This window comes from Haliotis rubra, unplaced genomic scaffold (assembly GCF_003918875.1).
Source record: "Haliotis rubra isolate DU_JTF1 unplaced genomic scaffold, ASM391887v1 Scf222, whole genome shotgun sequence".
NCBI classification, from domain to species: Eukaryota; Metazoa; Mollusca; class Gastropoda; order Lepetellida; family Haliotidae; genus Haliotis; species Haliotis rubra.
In genome coordinates this window covers 784409-808917 of record NW_025766248.1, presented here as the reverse complement: position 1 = coordinate 808917, position 24509 = coordinate 784409, and the positions used below count along the sequence as shown (strand labels likewise).

The 24509-nt window shown below is 38.0% G+C and overlaps 2 protein-coding genes across 3 annotated transcripts in view; one reads left to right on the top strand and one right to left on the bottom strand.

Moving 5' to 3' along the window:
• Positions 1–242: 242 nt before the first annotated feature.
• LOC124277498 (uncharacterized protein C1orf194 homolog) lies at positions 243–5871 on the bottom strand. 2 transcript variants are annotated; one of them, XM_046713203.1, is made up of 4 exons: positions 5721–5871; positions 4260–4492; positions 3798–3916; positions 243–3142 (listed from the first exon to the last, which is right to left on the bottom strand). In XM_046713203.1, the coding sequence occupies exons 1-4, from the start codon at positions 5796–5798 to the stop codon at positions 3072–3074; spliced, it is 501 nt and encodes a 166-aa protein (XP_046569159.1). In that variant the 5' UTR covers positions 5799–5871; the 3' UTR covers positions 243–3071. The 2 variants fall into 2 exon arrangements, with proteins under 2 accessions (XP_046569159.1, XP_046569158.1); XM_046713202.1 differs by having other exon boundaries at positions 243–1436.
• Positions 5872–18071: 12200 nt separating this feature from the next.
• The window catches only part of LOC124277497 (endosome/lysosome-associated apoptosis and autophagy regulator family member 2-like), a 60818-nt gene continuing 54380 nt past the window's right edge, over positions 18072–24509 (top strand). Inside the window, 1 exon segment of the mRNA XM_046713201.1 lies at positions 18072–18269. Coding sequence (XP_046569157.1) covers positions 18189–18269 — 81 coding nt within the window. The 5' untranslated portion in view covers positions 18072–18188.

Sequence of the window (24509 nt, the reverse complement as noted above, 5' to 3'; positions counted from 1 at the left end):
AATAGCCGACTTACCAAATCCTCATCACACCACATCACAAAGCACAGGATCGTGCCACTAATGTTCTATACCACTAAATTTAGAGTCATGACCAAATCCTTCAGCCTCATTTGCAAGCTTGTTAGGATGGACTATTCCTGTTTTACTGTTAAATAGTGTCATTTTAACATTCTGAGTAATCTTCAGCTATTTTCAATAACTATTCCAAATAACATAAACAGCAAGGAAAACAAAATATGAAATTGTATGGAATGTTTAATGCATTCAAACTGTTTACACAGTCGGTATCAGGACACATATCATGGTGTACAGAAACATGGAGGAGGTATCACAGCTGATATAACAGTACTTATACCAGTAGTCACTTGCTGGATCAAACTGACTTCAGAACAACAGGCTCGTAATGATAATACTGATCTATATTGTCTCAGTAGCTTATAACTGGTTGTACTTGATAATACTCTCTATGCCAATTCAGCCCAGCTGTTCGATTCTGTCTACTAGACACTAGACAACAAAATACTCTGTGGCTGGAATACTGGTTGGTCAGCTGTGGCACATTGGGTTTGGCAAAGTTCGGGAAACTATTGCAGGATGACGTTTCTACTTCAAGTCACTGTGTGTCTACAGACTTCTGACAGACTCTGTTTATCATTTCATTATTTCAACTGAGAACACAATCATGACTTTCCTTGCAAAAATTTTTCAGAATCAGGTGACCAAAAATCTTACATTTCAAATTCCTTAACTTTTCATCTTTTCTTTGAGAACATCCCATTATCACTAATGAACATCATGTCATTGTGTTGCTAAGACTCAATTTTGGATCATTTTACAATCCCAACAAATAGATTTTAAATGTTATTCAGGATGCCAAACCCTGAACAAGCTGAAAAAATACAATATGGCTTTTGCAATGACTTCTGATAGTGTGCAATCAATAGATTCAAACTGTTGAGTATGGAAACCCCATTTGAAGGTTTAATTACTGATCTGGTATGTCCGGAATATATTCAAGTCTATAAAAGAAGCATTATGTAAAGCTTGCATAACCAAACAATTGTTGATGTAAATATGTGGTACAATATATAATGTATATCACAGAAAATAAATATATGTAAGAGCAATTCTTCCAGACAATACAAAATAAAATATACATATGTACATAATTTTTTTCTTAACAAGGATTCAGTATCATATAATAATCACACTTAAATTTACAAATAAAAATACCAGGTTAGCAGTTTCTAAAACCCACAAAACTTCATTGAATATGTTGAAACGGTTAAATTTTTTTACATGATATTTTTAATAGAAATTAATAGATCTTGTTATCAGCTGGAGGCGAATGTGGACTGCTACAAGTTATGTACTGTAGAATCCACCGTCGTGTTTCCTGGAATAGCCGCCATTGGTGCCAGCGCTGTGGGGGCTCTCTACAGCAACAGGGGAGATAAGTACGGTGGGATTAGTAAGTGAAGAGGTGAGAGACCTGCCTTCATCAAGCATGCACCTGACAACCGGACTACAGTTTGTGTTTTTGTGGGATTAAATATATTTATTAAATTTTCCTTAATTAAATTTGTTAAATTTTCAAACTCAATATTAACTTTCAATTTGCTACTTCCTGATATTGAAGTGTCAAGAAAGCTGAGAAATGTTATATTTTTCTTAAATATTTTAGAAAGATCTCAGAAATCAAAATCGATTTTTACAATTCTTTTATTAAGAATTTGGTTCTAGATTCAAATCATTGATTGAGCAGTTAATCAAGAATGTCCAACTTATATCAACAACCTTGATTAAACAAAAATTGTTTTTGGTTTTAAAAATGTCAGCAAATTTCACTCCTTGTTTTAAATTCACTGAAATTTTCATTCTATTTATTTCGACCAAATTTCATCGATAGGATTTTGTTGGACTAACGAGTAATATGACAAAGGGTTTTCATGATGGATCCCACTACACTTCATCAACTTGTAGCTGAGGTTGTCGGGTGAGATGCTTGGATGAAGAAAGATAAAGGAAGGAAGTCACTCAATGCAACAAATGTAAAGAATATTAATAATAAGAATAACATTACTCCAAACAAACAGAGAATTGCCTGCATTTTAGATTTATCAAATCCATATTAATAATGAAACATTTTGAGTATGTTTTCAAAATTTTAAATCAAAATCGGTACATTTTTGCAACATTCAACTAGTTTTTCACTCATGTGAAAAAGGTTTGTAAGAAGGCACACAGTTAAAACTAGTTCTACTGACTAGCAGCATCTAGCTCAAAAGGACAATAAGGACGTAGTTCGCATCGGAAATAAGTCCTTGAATGTCCATGTAAGTTGTCTACAGCAGTTAGTACTATGAACAGATAAGAAACTGAAAGATGAAGGAGGTTAAATGCAAGAGGTTATCAAAGCCATGGATGTTCGTTAAACTAGGCTGCTTGTTTTAAACAGTGTGTTTAATAAACAGCATACCCTGTGCTGGTGAGGTAACCTTGAAGCATATTCAGTAATATCATATTTCACAAAGTTTCTTTAATAAAGGATTTACTGAGAACCTTTTTGTAGATGATCGAAAATTAGTTGTGCATCTTGTTGATTTCATCATGAAGGTGAAAATGCTGGTTTCAGATATACTACTCAAGAATTTTAAAGACACCTGATATTTCCATAGCATGATAGTTATTTCTGTCATGGCATTGCAGATTAGTGAGTGAGTGAGTTTAGTTTTATGCCACTTTTAGCAACATTTCAGCAATATCTTGGCGGGGGACACCAGACATGGGCATCACACATTGTGCCCATGTGGGGAATCAACCACAGGGTCTTTGGCTGTGACGGTCAGCAAGCTGCCCTACTGCCCTTCATGACAGGTTAACTAAGTCGTACATAAAAATCAGGTGTTCTTCACTTTTTTTAGCAGTATATGCATAAATGATGTGTGGGATATTTCTGGTACAAATTTGCTAGTTTCAGTTAGTGCTGCCAGCAACATACTGGGCATGGCCAGTTTTAGAAGACGTAAGCAGTCAGACAGAGGATTGTGAGTTTCTAGACAGAAAGGAAATCAAGAGCAAAAAAATCCTCCATCAGGTTTTCTAGAATAGCCTTTGTTTGTTGTCTGTGTATGGTGGCTCTCTGAAATAGACATCACAACATCAGCAAATAAACGTGAAGTGAAAAGAGGTTGAACTTGTGTTTAACATTACTGCATTCATATCGTGACATGCAAGGTGTGTGTGAGGCTGCTTGGACAAGTTCGGAGTAATCCTGGTTTTATAGTGCTAGCCGACTGAGATGCATCTCACAACAATTTAAACATAGAAACCCAACTCTGTATTCTAACTTCAACCATGTGGTCCTTGTTTTATTATCCCATTAATACTTTTTATAAACCCAAATATATTCAAAAAATATTTCCTGAAACAGACATATATTTTTCAAATCAAAACTACCAGGTCCCCGGGCCTTCCAAAATATCAGATCAGTCCTTAACAATTCCGATCAGCCATGCTTCTTACTATTTCTAAAACTATCCACAGCATGTACTGTACAAAATTAAATTTATTTTTATGAATGTGTACTTCCTAAAATATTAATGTGAAAAATCAAGAGAATGTCAAAATTGTTACAAGAAAGAATTATAAATGTATGGAAATATGTTCGTACATTAAAATGTGAAAATTAAAATCAATGAATTGTAAAAATTGTTTTGTGAACATTTAGATAAAAATATGGTGTTTTGTGTGATGCAAACTATTATGACATAACATTTTTGGGGAGGTCAACTCACCAATTGCATTCTTGATACAGTGGATGCTCTCTCTCTTCGTCTGTTCCGAGATGCTGATTGGATGGTCCATTGTGGGTGCTTCAGGTATCACTACAACTGTCCGGTTCTTCAACACTCTCCTGTAACAAGTAACAAGCTGACACTTCACATATGGCCAGTTAAGCCTGGACCCTATACTGGTCCCAAAGCACCAACTGTAGACTTTATGTGAAAGCCACCTTAAGCATTAATCAACTGAAGCAACATTTGTCAGCCAACTGAAGCAACTGCAAACCATGAAATGGGAGCTAACCCAGTCAACAGTACCAGGCAATGACAACTGGAGTGAATCGGCATGGTTACCAAGAGTACATTTGATTTTGAGGGGGCAGACTAGAATGGTGTAATGATGACAATTGAGTGTGACATTCTCCCCTGATACAAAAAGTACCGTCAGTGCCTTTGATCAATTTTATAACTGACCCGTGTTCCCTGCCAAGGGTCTCAGGCTGGAGAAGAGTTTCGTTCTTATCCTTGAGGAACTCTCCATGATGGTTATATTCTGACTTCAAGACAAAGTCCAGGCTGTCCTGGGGTGCCACGGGGTCATAGTGTTGAACCTCCCGCCTCGTGCTGCTGAGGGTGTGCTTCGTGTTTAGACGGTTCCAAGGGTCCTGCTTCTGGGCCAAATGTGTTGGAAAACCATATGGTTCTTTCTGAAATGGGAATAAAACACTAGACTTAGATGGGCAAATAGTACAACACTTACCTTAAGATGTTGGTGCCTTAAACAACTTATCATCCAAAATCTTTTTGAGGACAAACCTTTTTAACATCTAACGAAAAACTATGCATTTCTTTTGGATTGTGATTAACATTATCAACGCTAAGTAGCTAAAGCTGGAAAATTAAAATAACTGTTTAAACAACTGAAGGAGCAAGAACTAGCATTGAAATGTCATGATAAAGAATAAAAAGAAGTTGTTATACATAAAACGAGTCATATGTATTCAAGTTATTTAATTTAGAGCCTTATGAATAATTAGGGATGAAAACTTGAAATAATCATCATTATAAATTAACTTTTATTTTCATTAGTTTCCTCAGATGTACCTAAACTTGGTGGTCAAGATGGATATTGTCACATGTCCATCCAGAAATTTACTAGTCTCAGACTGTTATCACACTGATGATGAGCTGGTAAGATTCATACTGACGATGCCAGTTTTGCTGTTATTCTGGTGCCTTAATTTGTACAATTTCAGATTTGTGTGATTCAATGAAACAGAGCATACATATTTGGTTAGGAAATGAATGGGGTGTAGATAAATATAATTCTTGGCCTAATTGATTTAATGCCAGTCAGAAATGTGGAAGTGCACAGTAAAAGAGTATGGTTACGGAACATATGTCATACTAAGATATTTACATACTAAAAAAGCACAGGACAAGGATGACCAATGCATTAGATCTATGCTCTTTTCGCTTACACGGAATAACATGGGGTTTATCAAAGTGTCAATTGATGACAACATCCTCTGTGATTTTGTAAACAATAAATACGCAATGTTGAGATCAGTTATTCAAAGACAAATAAACAAATAACTGTAGCTTAAAGACAATTCAACCCTGAAACGGGTCAGTTATTGTTTCCAAACAAATGTCTGTAAACAAACACATGTATGACAACAGTGATCTGCCAAGTATCATGAATAAAATATATGCATTATTACTCGTTGCTATGGAGGATACATTCTGACGACACAAGCAGTTGAGCAGCGTAGGACTTTGCACTAATTGTAATATAATCTCACAAACAAAATAATTAAAGTAGAAACTGAAATGAAAAAAAACTTGTGTCGAACTTGCTCTGAGATTGAAAGTCTTCAAAGTGATGAGCGGTCAACAGAAATTTGAACAGTTTCGGTCTTCCAATATGCTTACCATGGTTTGTCGAGGTCCGGCGAAATTTTCATCAGTTTGCAGCTTTGGGAAAGGGTATGGATCGCGTAGAGACATCATCTTGACAGAGAAGTGAAAGCTGTACTGACAGATCCACACAACGTTGTGTTAAATACTATAGCAACCAAGAGAATCATGGGTAATCCCCGCACTCGAAAACAAATCCTTTAATGATACATTATTTTAACTCGTAGTAAATGGTTTAGTTTGCAGTCTTAAAAGATATGTTTCCATTCACTAGATATTGTTATTCCTATACCTAGTTATTTTGGGTGAAAATAAATATCATCCGGAATTTACCGAGCGACGACGAGAAGCTAATTATATATACCTAACAACTAATCTTAGCTTTGTAAGCGTCACAAGGTCTTCAGATGAAATTGTTTCACCAAGCGTAACTTCTATTCCCAAAGGGCGTTAGAGTCAGTGTAAGATTGTAATATAGTCTTCTTGGTTAAAGACACCCTTTGTGGTTAATTCTAAACTAGTTAAAACCCTCTGTATTTTCTGTTTCATCTATGTTTATATTTGTTTTCTCCGCTCTGTTTCTGCGACATCGAAATGAAATAATGTTTTATCTTGTTTACTACTTTTCTTTATACCATGATCATGTGCTTACTGTACTGAACCCCCTTATGGGATAATTGATAGCCTGGGTCACCAAACCTCGACCAGTGATTTTTCAGGCTGTCGGTATACCTTGTTTACCCATTTCAAAGCTGTTTTACCAGGCGGTCTGAAGTAGCGCGAGACCCCAAGACTCTGATAAAGACTTGCAACAATAGCAACACTAAGGTCCAAGCCTTCAGCTTAATTTTAGATTGGCAGTTTCGGAGGCCCAGGCCTGGGTCCATATTCACAAAGCCTTCGCAGCCCTACGACATTCGTAAGCCTATGATAAACTATAGAGTTACGACAGGTCGTAACGTTACGAACGCTTTGTGGATCGGAACCCTGGTTCCACGAAGCGATGTTAGGGTTTACGATCATCTTAGCACTAAGATCGCTTTGTGGAACAGGCCCCCGTTCTTGAAATATAATTTCGTGATGGAACTGAAATCGTTTTGGGGAGTGAACCATGGTATTCAGTTGCAATAAAGTAGTATTATATTGTAATATAGAAGCTGTATTTCCATGGAATTATCTTCCATGCCCAACACGCCAACTTGTAAATGTAATTCAAAGCAATCATAGTATTCTAATTTAATGGGAAGACATAATCAGCTGTTGGAGGCCTGCCCTCATTTCATCCCCTGCTGACATGTTGTCGTTCCTTCAAAACGGATGCCGATTTCCGAAAGTGATCTGGATTTTTAGAGCCAGACAGTGCATGCTCTTTGCTGCACAATTTCAACTGGAAGGTGATTTCTGTTGCGTTGCGGTGATGCCTTTTTATTCCTTTTAAGAAATCTCATCAAAATCAACATTTTCAGGTAAAGTCGATTTTTCACTTGTGCAATTGTGTAAAATCATATTATCAACACATTTGTTACATATTTTGACGATTGTTTGAACACAATAGGTAATGAATAGATTTTTAAAAACACAACACGCCTATGCGTTTCTTTTTTTGGGGGGGATAGTATATTCCCTTATTTATGAGCGCCAGATTGTCAAAAAGGCTCCCAAAATTAGAATTGATAGTTCCCACATTTTATCTCATCATTTTCAACTACTTCCATCTGGACGCCGCTTTCGATTACTTTCCCTTAAAACAAACAGTCCTTCATACCATCCAGTATTCGTGTTATTAATGCAACAAATGTTTTTGAATAGTCATCTTGCTGCGATAACTACTAACTCAGCCTCTTAACCTATATGGTTAATTGTATGGAATCATCAGCATTCATTTGTGAATGTAATGATTGTGTAGGCTATATTTTTGCGAATTTTGTAAATATTCATTTTGAGGCCGTTTTTGATACCAAAAGAATTTCCTCGGGGTTAATAAAGTTATATCTTATCTTATCTTAAAGTCATAGGTTCCTGTTATGAACAGCCCTGAGACGCTAGTTTTAAAACCTTGTGTGGGGTAGGAATGGGTGAATTGGGATGTACGCCGTTTTTAGCAATATTCCAACAATATCACGGCAGGGGACACCAGAAATGGGCTTCATGCACTGTACCCATGTCGGGAATCGAACCCGAGTCTTCGGCGTGATGAGTGAACACTTTAAACACTAGGCTACCCCACCGCCCCTGTGCTAGATAGGATGTACCTCCTGATATTTGCGAGGGACGTAGTGTTTGTGACCAATTTGCTACCGCATCAACAGGATTCAACACATATAATATTTGTTTGTTTAACGCCGCACTCAGCGATACTCCAGTTGTACGATGTCACCCTGTAAATAAGGGAGTCTGGACCAGACAATCCAGTGATTGATATCATGAGCATTGATCTGCGCATTAGGAATACGATGACATGCACGCCTGCGTGTCTGACCACCCGATCCCGTTAGATTCCTCTTACGACAAAAATGGGTTGCTGGAGATCGGATCTTCTCATACTGGATCCGTCGTACCAAAATACAATGTATTGTGCTAGCGGACAGTCTTTCGTTTGTTTAAGACGTCGTTTGGTATATATTCTAAAGCTCATTATAGGACGTAATTCGAATGTTTGATAGGCATTTAGAAGTTGGTAGGTAATACAACACACTTGATATGGATGTGTAAATAATAAAGAAGTTGCACATCCATATCAAGTGTGTTGAATTCGCATAACTTGCGTGAATTTAGGATATCGACACATATATGTTTTTAACGTCACATGTTGCAAAACATTCCATGTTATTTTCCCATTTATGATATCGCGGGGTGTTCACATGTGCGTTTGTTGTTTCTAATCATAGTAACAGGTAATAAATATTGGAATTCGAGCGAACGAGCGTCCCCTTAGACTGTTGATAAATTACAGCTCTCATTTGTAAGGTGACATACAGGTCAAAGGAATCGTGAAGATTGAAACCACAATCAAACTTTGTAATATACTTTATTTTCAGCAGACGCTTATTGTCAAGGAATAGTTATGAAAGGAGCGGTTAAGAAGATAGTATTGGACATTTTCCCTTCTGCGCATGCGTCTAGCAAGAGGGAGAGCCGTAGGTTATTTTTAGCACGGTTTGGCAAGTGTAGGGCATCCCTCTCATATCGCCCAGTGAAATACAAGCCTGCTCGTGAGCGTTGGGTGTCACATATCTCCCTGCTTGTTGTTCCGGGATAAATGCAGATAGACAAGATATCTACAGCCTAAAGTGGACATTATTACTGATATTTTGGTGCAATGTTTAAAAACAACTTGTGGCCATTTGCAATCGCATATTTTCTCTTGTTAACGCATGCTGTTGCTGACCAGGTGCCAACTTGTCAACCGGTAAGATTTTAATACATTATATCTTTTTATTTCCTATAATTAACGACAGTAGATCTAGAGTGTGTCATTGTGGAAATATGCTTGCTATAAAAGACCCAACTACGCATTTTGTAAGGCCCTTTTCAGGCCACAGATCAAATGGATGCAGAATTTCTGCTGTCTAGTATATATATGTTGAAGACCTTCTGTGGGATATAAGCATAAATATGGACGAGAGAATAATCTTCTCTCAGTAACATACTGCTTCATGATTCCTATGCATGTTAGCACTATCCCATAGTCTTTTCCAAACTGCCCAGATTTGAGGTATCACATGGACAAATGGACCTGTCATGTAGAAATTTAGTATTTTAAGGGTTTTGCTGTGTGTTATCATTATGTAGACTACTCTTAGTCTGGGATGTATAGGTCAGGTACATGGGTCAGTCAGAATTAAGTATAAAAGCAAAGGCATCCCTTTAATTAGAGTAACGATTTATGGAGTTATTAGGTTTAAATACTAGAAGAACTCTAGTGTAGGGCTGGGATGGGTCCCTTTGTTGGTCGACTGTTCTATAATAGGACACCTCTTCAACACTAGAACACAACCTTACCATATTTAAATCTTTTTCTTAAACACAAGCAATTATCCGAGTATTTACAACATGTTACACAAAAGACCTTTTCATAGAGTGAAGAAACATTGCTGTTTGAAAATGTATGATGACCGAAAACATACAATTTGACGATATACCCTGAAGAACTTCAAGAAGCAACAAAATTTTTTTATTATGTATATACACTAGCAATTTCATGATTAACAAAGCAGCATTTGAAAGCACATATTTGACTCTGAGGCATATATCTTATTTATGACAAAAATTATTGTGGATAAGAATTTTTTCATTTGACAAAGGGGCAAGAAGTCACCTAGAATTGTGTATGTATAATGAATAAATTGGTAACAGTATCCATATATTCTTCATGATAATTATTACCAACTTCTAAAATAATAAGACTCTTAAAAGTCTTATATATCTTATTCTTAGTGCATGTTGTAGGCTCTGAGTTTAATATTCAACTTCAAGAGCTGATTAATCAGCGTTATATTGGAGGCTATTTGTTCCTATAGGGTTATTAGTCCTTATAGAGACTAGTGTATAAATACCAAGCCGTCCTACACAGATAGAAGCATCTAGAATTGATAGAGTAATTTTCATTGTTCATGCAGTGCCTCCAGAGTTGGACTTTGACATTTTGTATCCTACTGTTCCCAATTACAGATCTTTATCCACAATTTACATTGCTGCTGTTGAATTGTTGGTCTGCTGACTAATGTTTAAGCGTTGCCACCAAAAAAAAAATATGAATATTACTCAGCTGTTACAATCAATATTCATCAGCTTACAACCCAACTTGACATATTTGCTTAGGTGTGACAATGATCCCAATATTTTAGGATATTAAATGTGGGAGTTCTCAGATTGCGTTGGATTCAAAGCATAGTGCCTTTATAATTGTTACCTGAGTGTACTGAAGTTAACCATACAATAATGTTTTGTTTAGACTAAGACTTTAAGGACCAGAAATATAATTAATTTTTGACTGGTGTTGATGAAAATGATTTAGAAGCTTCAGCATCATGACATGTGTTATAAGTTAAGCCTATAAGGATAATTCTTAGAGATGAATAATTGTTTACACAATTTAGAAACAACCCTTGAATAAGGACACAACTCGGTGTGTATTGTGCATGTAAATTATAAATTTATTTCCTCACAATAGTTTACATAAGAATTATTAAGATATTACCGCTGACACAGTTTTCATGTCAATACTCATTAATGATTCTTCCCATGATGATATTTCTGATTATTGATTGTTTTATCCAGCCGTATTATATGTGTCCTTGCACTGACACGGTTGACTGACTCTAGTGAAATTAACTGATTGATTAATTGTTATCTTAGCAGAATGATCCTGTTACACAGATCCTGTTTATAGACACCTTTGAATGATGTCTCACATTTGCCGGACACTCCTTTGTCAGACAGCCTATAATCATGACAATAACTGTGTTTATGGTTGAGTGGATTACTAATCCATAAGCTGATACCTTCGCAATGTGATAGATTCACCTAAAAAGGTAGTTGACAAGGTACATATACCTTCATCTTGCCTCACACTTAAAATGTTGTTTTCTGATTGGCTGAGCTCTTCTATTATTTTCAATGTACCCCGCTTACAAGAGAGTAACATTTTCTATGTACCCAGCTGGGAATGCCGAACTCATTTGGTACTTCGTAGTAGTAATTCTTTACAGAAATTGCCGATGTTTTGCGAATGCAAATCGATGGAAGGGAGATGACTCTAAATTTGTTTTTCTTGTCGCCTTGTACTCCATACTATGATCCGATACCCGTGCTTCAAACAGTTCAAAATTACCATTGAGGTTGTCGGTTAGATAAATACGTTGTTCACTGGTCCCTCGGGGCCCATGGGTTGATGTAAGCTCAATGTTTCCTTATGTTCCCCTCACCCTTCGGGCCGTGGGAACATAAACAAACTTCGAGGGTACATCAGATCATGTCCCCCTCGAGACCTCAACAATTTATAATGTTTATGTAATATATTTAAACTTAATAATATTATTTCATTGTATCATTCTTCAAAATATAAAAAATATATTCATATGTTCATGACTTGTTCTGAGTCTAACAAAGGGTATTTCATGGAATCATACGACGATAATAAATGTAGCATTTGTTATATTTGGCATTACACTTTCTCAGTAAAGTACATATACTAGTGCTTTTATTAGGTTGAGTCCTGGATGTAATAGAAGCTGTGTATTTAATGATAATAAATATCTACAATATTGAGTTTAACATCCTTGCATACAGCACATTAACAGTTCACTGTTTATCTAACCCATTGTAACAAGTTTCCCAGCATCATCCTTGTACTGTAGTGGAGCCTAAGTCGAACTGGCCAGCTGATCATTCAGTCGACCAAGGTGAATGTCAATTTCCCAATAGATGTATTTTCAGGGAAGAAGAGCACAGCAAGTTGATCTGTGAGATCTTGGTCCTCTCTGCCTTTTCAGTCTTCTTTTTTATTTCAGTGAATCTTAAAGGTCACATGCAACCAAAAAATCAAACATAATTAAAACACAGTTATCACTTATTCATGACATATAATATACATTACTGGTTATGAAAAAACATATAAACAAATTTATAAGCGTACAAACGCAAATCAAAAGTGCAATATTTTGTACTTGGGTTTACTTCCCAAGAAACGAAGCAGCCGGGATACCGAACCCAGTCAGGGCGGGTGGGTGTGCACTCAAGTGTAACGGCTGGCTCATTGTGTGTGTATAGAGAGATGTTGGGTTTTGTAAATACATGCTCATTTTTTGTGTATAACATTTTGCAATCAACAGACATCATAACATGTCATGTGTACAAGTATCACACCTGCCTGTCTGTGTAATTACATAATGTGACAGAGACCGAACTCGGGCCATAAATCAATGCGTTTTGTTTATGGTGTATAGCCTGATAGGTGTTAAGTTCAAATTGCATGTGGTCAGTGATCAAAGTTGTGTATTGAATATTGTCATTAGCAGACAGGCAGGCAGGCACATAGGTGTCAATAAAACAGACATTGAGTTTTGTCTGTGACAACGACATATCTATATCACAGTTAGAAATTCTGTCAGCGCTAAATAATGACATTGCTTTTTAAGTATCGAACTGAGAAAGTGACTCGGTAAGAAGAACGTGTGGTGAAATAGACAAATGAAATTATATAAACAGTTAAATCGGTAATCTACTGTCATAACATATAAAAAGCTCGCGCCTGTGAAATATCAACAAAACATTAGAAAAATAGCTCACACCAAAGCCTTCACCGAGTATTCACCGGACAACCTGCTTCCAAGCTGTGGGAACCTATTTCACTGCGCATGTGCTATGAGCGCAGCCGAGCGCAGCGCAGCCCAGCTGTTGAAACCACTTGAATTCCCCGAAGCGCTGGGGGAAATTTAGTGAATCGTTTGAACTACGATTTCTGCGTTTTTTTCATCGCGTTATTTTTCAACTTTACAAGTTGAATTTGCATTTTTGATGATTTTTTCGGTAAGTCCATACCGAAAGGCATCAGAATCTGTAAAGTTGTGTTTTACGTTGCATGTGACCTTTAAGATATTTGGTTTACATGATGCACTAAGACGACAATGGCAGCCTCCTAGATCACTGTTCCCAACTCTATTAATGAGTACCGGTAATTTCATATCAAAATAGAACTATCTGGTTCCATCTAATGAGTCCATTGTCATGGTTTTCAAGGGGTTAATTTTGGATGAACTGACCACTGAGGCTTTGTTCAACTGTTGACAATGATCGCTGGTGGGCTTGGGGTCAAGGATGACTCTGTCAAAGGACTTCAGGACATTAACATGATTAAACTTCAGATTGGACATTGTCATATGTGATTACCAACATTGAATAATATATTTACATCTTCTCTTTGAAATATGATCTCTCAGTGTCTTAGATCATCAGCCAACATTAACATGACTTTTACCCCCAATGTAAATGCCATTCAAATATACTACCCATCAAAGGTTTAGACTCACTTAAAGCATTCACTATATGTTTTGTATATATATGTGGTCACATCGAAGATGAATTTCTCCCCTAACTTGGTGGAACCAACTGCAAACCTTATGCAGATGCATTGCATAAGGATCATGCATCAAATTGCTGAAAAGCATTTGCAAATATTGTGCATGTGAATAGCTCCATTTTGGTGTAAAGTTTTGTTAAGAATTGGCCAATTTTCACTGAGTTTCATCATTTATTGAACTCATGACAATAATCTTTTCAACGTTACGAATTTGTTTTACAATACATCACTTCATGTGTAAACAGTACCTTTAAACAGTATGGAATATTTTGCAAAATCTAGTTTAGAACCGTTGACTGAAGTAAGTGGCTACATTTACATTAGTGAGTCTAAACTTTTGATGGGTAGTATACTTCACTGATTTGAAGCCAAGCATAATAAAGGTGAGCTTGGTTTAGGAAGCGCAATTTCATTTACATTAAGTTTGAACATGATGCCAGGAGCCTTCTGATACAGACTTCACATGAAACTCCAGCATGCTCGTGTACAATGTAGCATTTTGCGGAAGAATATCTGTGAAGAGAATCAACAACAATAAAACTGGCTCACGCATCACACTTTACATTTTGAATGTAGCTGCCATGTCAGTTCCGGTGTAACAGGACATTTCCCATTAGATGTGAGATAAGGTTGATGACATGTATGAGGCTATATTTGTACAGAGTTTCAAATTGGCCATGGTGTTGTTTGCCCTAGATGCTGTAAGGAAAACCCCAGCTTTCTGTTGTAAACATAAAACATCCAGAACATCAGTTAGTTGTTAGTCTTCATTAGGCTCATTAACCAAGTCAAATTTTGTTTGAAATGTTTTTGTGTTTGTTCCTTGAGAGTTTGTGTTTTCGTTCATGCTTAAACCTTAGAGATTATTTTAGTGAGTGAGCGAGTTTAATTTATGCTGCACTCAGCAATATTCCAGCTATATGGCGGCGGTCTGTAAATAATCAAGTCTGGACCAGACAATCCAGTGATCAACAGCATGACCATCGATCTACGCTATTGAGATACAATGACATGTGTCAACCAAGTCAGCGAGCCTGACCACCCGATCCCGTTAGTTGCCTCTTACGACAAGCATGGGTTACTGAAGACCAATTGTTACTTGGATCTTCTGATTACTTTAGAATATATGACTAGAATGTATGACTTCATCTTAATTAAACATCTATAGCAGTCTGTGTTCAGAACATCTTCATCTGAAATTGTCTCTTTGTGTCCTTTTCATTAGGTTTCAGTTTATATGTGGACTGTTCTAGGATGAGTGTACTAGTCCAGACAAAATGTCACTAGACCCTGATTTCAGACTAGTTTCTGAAGTTGCAGACTTGGTGCTACAGCAGGAACAGGAAGTGATCAGTCAGTCACCTGTGCTTGTCAAATATTGATTATCAAACTTGACTTCTGGACTGTTTCAGAGATTTGAGAATAGTAGAATCTTGTCATGTTGTGCAGGGTTTGCACAGAATTGTTTGAATCAGACCTGTTCAGTGAAGTACTTTTGATTACCATTTCTCTAAGATAGTGTTTGAAAAGTATCGTCTTGCCAGCTACAAATTTGCACTGCTTCAATACGTCAGTGAACCAATTTAAGTGTGTACTGCTTGAAACACTCCCACCCAAATTGTCTTGCTGTGATGTAACTGAAGTATGTTTAACACATTCAAAGCGGTATTTACTCACTAACTCCAACTCACTGTTTCACTTGAGATGCAAGGAACCCGTGAAGCTCCATGATAGAATTGGTCTTCAGCATCCCATGCTTGTCGTAAGATCGGGTAGTCCGGCTCGCTGACCTGTTTGACACATGTCATTGTAACCCATTTGTGTAGATCAATGTTCATGATGTTAATCACTGGATTGACTGCTGCCATAAAGCTGGAATATTGCTGAGTGTAGCGATAAACAAACAAAGATATACTAGGACTCTAAGACTTGTTTCAGGGACAGTTTGGATCTGGGTGTTACAGTTTGGCTGTCTATGTGAAAGGGATGCTATTTTACAATGTTCCTCTAGCATAAGTGAGTTTGTTTAAATGTTAAAGGTACCCATGTGGCTGGTAGTATTTCAGTTTTTTATAGTTCTTAAATGTTGAAACTCATTGAGCTAGTAAATCACTGCATGAAGAAATTGATATCAAACATGGGATACTTTTTTTATCTTGGTAATATTTGCATATCCTGCATATCTGGTTCGGTAATGGCCATGATGTTTCCAAATGGCCTGTCATGTTGAATAATTTACATAGATTACTTCAAGGTTTACCAATATCAAACCTAGAAATCTGAATTGCCTCTGTAGTATGGCTGTTTGGGTATTCAGCAAGTAAACCAAACTCCTTGTCTGGTAAATTCTGCTGTAAGCTGGTTAACATTTCTAATAATGAATAGCCAGTGTATTTATTGATATGCCAGTTGTCGACTGAAGATCAGGTTTTGCCAAGTATCACTCCCTAGGCATGGAGAGATAAGAACATGGTGAATGATGGAAAGATGTTTACTAGCAGGGATGGATTCTTGATTAAATCAATGAATTGTACACACTCTCCGCAGGTTTCATTTTCCTTGGATGATATTTGCCTAGCAACTATATGTGCATTGTATTCTTCTTAAGGCTAGACAATGGCATTCAATCTGTAACAAAAGTGCTTATTTTTAGCAGTGAAAGATTACAATGAGTTGTCTGGAAAAAAGCATCTATTTGAGTGAATGTCTCCATCACATATGTTGAAAACCTTCCTCTCTTTGATATAAAAAGGTATTGGGCAATTGTTTTGTGAAGTGGTCTTTCTTATGAAAAAAAAAGAAATTGTTTGCAGGCGACAGGGGAGTTCAATATGACATTTTGATTGTTATCTGTAGTGTCACTGTTCACTTTTGCCAACAAAATGAAGCTGTTTTCCTTGAGACTATTCCCATTGCATACCTCCTATACTAGTAGACTGACTACTACTACTAATAATTACATGATGTCTGGGCTGTGTGTAGATGGGACAAGGGTACCTGAGCTGATGATGAATTTGATGGTAACGGGACCACCCAACCACTTTCTGCAGCTTTTATTTTTTTCTATAGTATAAAACATAATAATGTCATGTTTTATGTGCTTTTCCATGCTGAAGATGCTGAAAGCGCAGTTAAACTTAAAGAATAAATGTTCAGTTCACCGCTTAATGGCAGAGATAGGTCTTGGAATAGGTTGGAGAACGTTGCATTGACATGATCCTGAAAGTTTCACTCTTGGTACAAGAAATGTATATTGGTACTGAATGATAAACAATACAATAATGATTTTGGTAATAGGCAGTTAGCATTGGTTGTCACACTTCACTAATGTATTGAGGTATTGAGATTATATACAAGCTCATAAAATACATGACATCACTACCTATATATGGATTTTTGTTTAATTGTGCAGAGAGGAGGTAACTGATACTACATTCTACGGACACATTAGTTGTGAAAGCAAACCAAGTATGATGTGACTATCTTAGTAAGTTAGAAGGCTGGATTATAACATCTATTGTGACATTTGCAATTCTGGAGCCTGCAAGAAGGGCATGTCTTGCAAATTAGAATGCACCATTCTCATTTGAGTGCCTGTATGGCCCAAGGGCATGGCCCAAAGTGATCCATGGTACTCTCATTCACTTTGGTGAATACAGTCCTTGCCAAATACCTTTTACCAAATACCATTTACAAGCCTGAACATGTATGTTTGTATTGTAGTTGCCCCATTGGTTTCCTGATGAAGATAGATCCCCAGCAACTCCGTCCTGTCTTGTAGGGAATGTGTGTTGTGTATGTGACCTAGTTGATCTTGTGATACCTTCTTTGTATGGAGCGATGCTCCTGCTATCAATCACTTGTCCAGACTTGATTAATTACAGGCTTCACAGATATTGCTGTTATTTGCTGAATCTCTGAAAACAACATTCACTTGTTAACATCTTATTCTGTTGCTCTATGGAATAAAGATCTGTATTCAAAATTCGAAAAAGCCATTTCAACTAGATTCTACCTCTACATTATATATTTGACAAATGTAATGGGAATGCAATTATACAGTGAATCAATATGCCACTATTCCCTTAAGTATCACTATTACCAAATCTACCGTCTCTATAACCTTGGGCTTTCAATCTATGTCAAAACTGATGGTTATTGGTGTTGTCTTGTAACAGTTGTATTGTATCGAAGTGTGGACTTGTGAAACACAGTATGTTGAGTCCAAGATAAATCTATAGATACTGGAAGTAGGTCAGAATGCTCTCCCGGGATCTCTAGTGTTCCACACTGCGGTCTCCTCTTGTACTGCTTCTCTTGGATGAATAATTAACCAATCATACCAACTTGAACGATTTGCTAGTGTTTGGCATGCTGCAGTCCACGTGGCAGGTTAGACAGCAATGGCTCTGGCATTACCCTTCCTGTTGCTTCTTCCTAGCATTGGATTAAATGTGGTCCGTTGTCTGGACACTTGTAATACAGTGAGTATGTCATATGTTTCAAAGCTTCTGACTTTCTGTTTGGTGCTTGGTGCTGGCTAACATGTCATAATGGCCTTCTCATGTTTATAGCATTGTGAATTCATTATCGGTTGTCATCGTGGTCATGTTCTGTTCCCAATACATGTGCAGGTTTTAGATTTACATACATCCGCTAATTTGAGCCTGGAGAAATACAAGGATTGGTGGCAATTCATTGTGTCATTGTGTAAACTTCAAAGATTAGGTATTTCTAAAGGATGTTTGTGGCAGATCGTTTTTGCAACTCATGAAAATAAAAATGTATTTCTTGACCTGTTTAGAGGTCAATATTTGGTACCAAGTTTTCAGCAAACGTTGGTTCAAATTCACAAATTAAAGAACTTCCCACTTCATCATGGTTCATGTTGTATTTCATAGTGATGACCGTTGTCTTCACTTTCACTGACAACAGAACCCGTAAGGAGACTTTAATGCTTAGCAGTCGTTGAAGTTAGGCATGAAAGTTGTGTGTTGGTCATGAAGTTAACAATCAAAGGTTTAGGAAATGCCTAAATGCCTTATTGAAATACTCTAGGAGCAAACCTCTGTCACCCCATCACTGACCCCAGAACCAATTTTTGATGTTAATTCTTAACACTGCTTAGTTTTACATTGTTGCATCAAATGTATTGTTAACATACCGTGTTGAAATACCTAGAGCACTCTCCACGTGGCTTTGGAAAGTGTAAACTTAACAGCTACTCCCAGTGTGGAAGATTTGTTGCCACTTTGACTGTCAAGAGTGCTTTGTTTGGAATCCTAGATAAATCGTGGACACACAGGCATGGCTTGTGGTAGTGTTCCGGCTGTGAATCTGATAGTTGTGGCTGTGGTTCAGACAGGTGGTGCTTGCAGACAAGAGCAATAGGCCATCTGGTCAATGTCTCGTGTCTTGTGTCTGCAGGATTGTCTCACCTCAGATTAAGAACATGGTCAATGAAGAGAAGATATGTGGTGGTTTCAACAAGCAAGCTGCAATGTGTTGGCTTAATGGCTAATTAGTAGTTTTGGTACTTGACACTTGCCTCGAATGTTGCAAGCAGCTCTGCGTATATAAAAATGTTCAAGGGATTGTTAAAAGCCACATATATATGCAATGGTTTAATTCCAGGCACCGACATTGGCGCCTTCGATTTTCAAATGGTGCACATTGATAGTACAGAGGTCATGGTGTTTGAATTTATTCTGATCTAATAAAACTAAGAAATTATCCAAAACAATGCAGGTTTAATTTGATTGTGACTTTCTCAAGCGAAAACTCCTCCTCTCACACATACTGCCTTACATTAAATATGAGAGCACTCTGTGTGTGTGGCTTGTATGGAGCTGTTGCTGCTTTGTATTTGGCACACTAATTAACTCTAATTATACACAATGAGATGCCAAATTAATGCAGTAAGGTAACTGCACTAAACCACTATGTATTAGTATTCTTGGTGATTATTTCATAATCGATCAAGCCAGCAGTAGTCGGTTCTATGTTAAGATGAAATTTCCATGAAACTGGCAAAATACTGTTGTATTTCCATAGTGGCTTCAGAGCTATCATTGGTCAAATGGCAAAATATGGTCACAATGCAAAAATATGATGGTCAAGCTGTCATTGGTCAAACAGCTAACAGCATATTTTTCATAAAATGAAAGACAAAGCGTGACTAGGATGAAACAGATAATTATGACTCTGACAAAATTTCATCTGATTCAGTGATTGTCAGATTGGTGTTTAGAAATGATTTATATGATAGTATGATATAACATTAATTGATAGAAATTCTGCCTACAGTGTGATGACTTTCAGCTTTTGATAAATCGCCTTTGACATGTCAAGCAAGGTCTAATACCATTGTGACAGATGTATTAGTATTGTGCCGATTCGGCGTCACAACTGTAACCATAATAACATCATCTGTCTACCAGTATCTACCCTTTTTTTATTTTAATATTCTGGGGTTAGACCCAGATACAAATTTTAGTTTTGCTGTTTCCATGGAAACGTGACTTATGCTGTGGCTATGAGGATGTCATCTTGTCCGAGCAGATCTCCCAAACTACACATGCTAGCTTCATCAAACTTGGTACACATGTCAACCATGATCCCTAGATGTGCCTTTTGGGGGTTAGGTACCCAAATGCCTTTTGGGGTTAGACCCTAAATCGAATTTGATGACTTTATCTTCTTGTTCAATACATTTTGCCCTGGATGTGGTTCATGTAGTATGAGGTATTGTGTTGTCCAGTCTTACTGAACAATAGGGGTGGGTATTGCAGAGAATTTTCATATTGTGATATATTACGCGATGCGAAAGCATATATTGAGATATGTATTGCAATATATTGCAATAACAATCAAGTTAATGCTTGATTTATAAAGCAAAAACACAACAAAATTACTATGCTTGATTAAGCTTTTATAAAAAACCTTTAATCATGACAAAATAAAAATGTATATAATTTATGGCACAAATGAAACAAGGAAAAGAACAATTTAACATCAACACAGAGGTTACTAGTTTGAACTACTTTCTCCACTCTCAAAAAAAGCCCTGAGATTTTAGATAGCAACTTGACCTGGTTTTCGAGTGTTACGAAGTTTTCCGAATGCATGTCAAAATACTGGTTTTTCAATCAGGGTATCGCAATACGTATCGTTTTCATGTCTTGGGAGATTATGGCCTAGCTATGCCACTTCTTCCCCACCCTTGTTTTTATAACAAAGGGGGAGATTCTGGCCTAGCTAGGCTACTTCTTCCCCACCCTTGCTCTTATATCAAAGGGGGAGATTCTGGCCTAGCTAGGCCACTTCTTCCCCACCCTTGCTCTTATATCAAAGGGGAAGATTCTGGCCTAGCTAGGCCACTTCTTCCCCACCCTTGCTCTTATATCAAAAGGGGGAGATTCTGGCCTAGCTAGGCTACTTCTTCCCCACCCTTGCTCTTATATCAAAAGGGGGAGATTCTGGCCTAGCTAGGCCACTTCTTCCCCACCCTTGCTCTTATATCAAAGGGAGATTCTGGCCTAGCTAGGCTACTTCTTCCCCACCCTTGCTCTTATATCAAAGGGGGAGATTCTGGCCTAGCTAGGCCACTTCTTCCCCACCCTTGCTCTTATCAAAAGGAGATTCTGGCCTAGCTCAAACCCTTGCTCTTATATCTGGCCTAGCTAGGCTACTTCTTCCCCACCCTTGCTCTTATATCAAAGGGGAGATTCTGGCCTAGCTAGGCTACTTCTTCCCCACCCTTGCTCTTATATCAAAGGGAGATTCTGGCCTAGCTAGGCTACTTCTTCCCCACCCTTGCTCTTATATCAAAGGGGAGATTCTGGCCTAGCTAGGCCACTTCTTCCCCACCCTTGCTCTTATATCAAAAGGGGAGATTCTGGCCTAGCTAGGCTACTTCTTCCCCACCCTTGCTCTTATATCAAAGGGGGAGATTCTGGCCTAGCTAGGCCACTTCTTCCCCACCCTTGCTCTTATATCAAAGGGAGATTCTGGCCTAGCTAGGCTACTTCTTCCCCACCCTTGCTCTTATATCAAAGGGAGATTCTGGCCTAGCTAGGCTGCTTCTTCCCCACCCTTGCTCTTATATCAAAGGGAGATTCTGGCCTAGCTAGGCTACTTCTTCCCCACCCTTGCTCTTATATCAAAAGGGGAGATTCTGGCCTAGCTAGGCCACTTCTTCCCCACCCTTGCTCTTATATCAAAGGGGGAGATTCTGGCCTAGCTAGGCTACTTCTTCCCCACCCTTGCTCTTATATCAAAAGGGGGAGATTCTGGCCTAGCTAGGCTACTTCTTCCCCCACCCTTGCTCTTATATCAAAGGGGAGATTCTGGCCTAGCTAGGCCACTTCTTCCCCACCCTTGCTCTTATATCAAAGGGGAGATTCTGGCCTAGCTAGGCTACTTCTTCCCACACCCTTGCTCTTATATCAAAGGGAGATTCTGGCCTAGCTAGGCTACTTCTTCCCCACCCTTGCTCTTATATCAAAGATTCTGGCCTGGCTAGGCCACTTCTTCCCACCCTTGCTCTTATATCAAAAGATTCTGGAGATTCTGGCCTAGCTAGGCCACTTCTTCCCCACCCTTGCTCTTATATCAAAGGGGAGATTCTGGCCTAGCTAGGCCACTTCTTCCCCACCCTTGCTCTTATATCAAAGGGGAGATTCTGGCCTAGCTAGGCTACTTCTTCTACTTCTTCCCCACACCCTTGCTCTTATATCAAAGGGAGATTCTGGCCTAGCTAGGCTACTTCTTCCCCACCCTTGCTCTTATATCAAAGGATTCTGGCCTAGCTAGATTCTGGCCTTCTGGCTAGGCTACTTCTTCCCCACCCTTGCTCTTATATCAAAAGGGGAGATTCTGGCCTAGCTAGGCTACTTCTTCCCCACCCTTGCTCTTATATCAAAAGGGGAGATTCTGGCCTAGCTAGGCTACTTCTTCCCCACACTTGCTCTTATATCAAAAGGGGAGATTCTGGCCTAGCTAGGCTACTTCTTCCCCACACTTGCTCTTATATCAAAGGGGAGATTCTGGCCTAGCTAGGCTACTTCTTCCCCACCCTTGCTCTTATATCAAAAGGGGAGATTCTGGCCTAGCTAGGCTACTTCTTCCCCACACCTTGCTCTTATATCAAAGGGAGATTCTGGCCTAGCTAGGCCACTTCTTCCCCACCCTTGCTCTTATATCAAAAGGGGAGATTCTGGCCTAGCTAGGCCACTTCTTCCCACCCTTGCTCTTATATCAAAGGGAGATTCTGGCCTAGCTAGGCCACTTCTTCCCCACCCTTGCTCTTATATCAAAGGGGAGATTCTGGCCTAGCTAGGCTACTTCTTCCCCACCCTTGCTCTTATATCAAAGGGGAAATTCTGGCCTAGCTAGGCCACTTCTTCCCAACCCTTGCTCTTATAAACCGAGAGTAGCTTTGACTTATATTTTGGTGCATATTTTTACCAAATAGTCCATTTTTGCCTCTGACTTGGGTGTAGTGATTTGAATGCATACACGTTTGATTGGCATATATCTCTATATCCTGCTCCTGTCGCCATCTATGAAGACCAAATTAAATCATGGCACCATAAGATGTAAACAATCAATCGCATGGGTAAATAAGATGTCATATACACAGGTAGCTTGCTCTCTTATCATGCTGTTTATTATCTAATATTTGTTGTATTTATGTATAAATTTAATGGAACATTATTTACATAAGCTTGTGTACAAATCCATAATCACTTTTGGTGAATGAAATATGATTCAGATATCCATGGGCCAAGTATACCCCTTATCAAACCCTGTCTTTTGAATATAGAATAAGGCAATATAGTGGAATGATAGATGATACAGCATTTGATATAGATATTGTGTTGGGTTGTTGTTGTTGTTGTGTTGATGTTTACATCTGCTTCCAACTGTTAAGTTGATGTCGCAGACGTGGATGCCATATTAAAAGCCATGAGTGAGGGAATAAAACTTTGAATGGATATGGACATCCAAGTAAAAACTGGGTATATAGTGAAAGTTTCAATATAGTAATGAGTTTGAGATAAACCATTTTCAGTACCAGAAATGGGCTTCACTCATTGTACCAATGTGATTCAACCCAGGTAAATTAAATTATTGAAACATACAAAATAAGTAAATGATAATATAAAATAATAGTAATGATATAATATCTTTGCTTTTATGCTTGCTTGTCTTTTTAATCTCACCTTATATAAGGATATTGAAACAAAATGTGAACCATGTACATGTTATATATGAAGATGAAGATGACCTGTAAATTGTTGATGGAACTTGACAATGACATCAACATGAATATCTTATAAATGTGTTCACCTGAATGTTCACCTATGTCTTGTTTTCGTTTCTGACTTTTTCAAGACGAACATAAACATGAAAACAAGGTTGGGGAAGAAAAAGTCTTCCTTGGTCAGAATCTCCCCTTTTGATACAAGAACAAGGGTTTGAAACAAGGAGCCTTATAAGTTGATTCAAGGGTGGGGAAGATTAAGCCTAGGGGTGGGGGGTGGGGAGTTTGGCCTAGGCTAAAGTTTCCCTGGGGAAGGTTTAGCCAGGGGGATAGTTTGGCCTGTTACAATGGTAAATACCGGTTTTATTACGCAGCCCTACTGAACAAACAGACAATTCACTAGACTTCAGATCAGTGTGTTACGGACTGGTTCTCCTTTGTCAGTCTGTTACTTTAG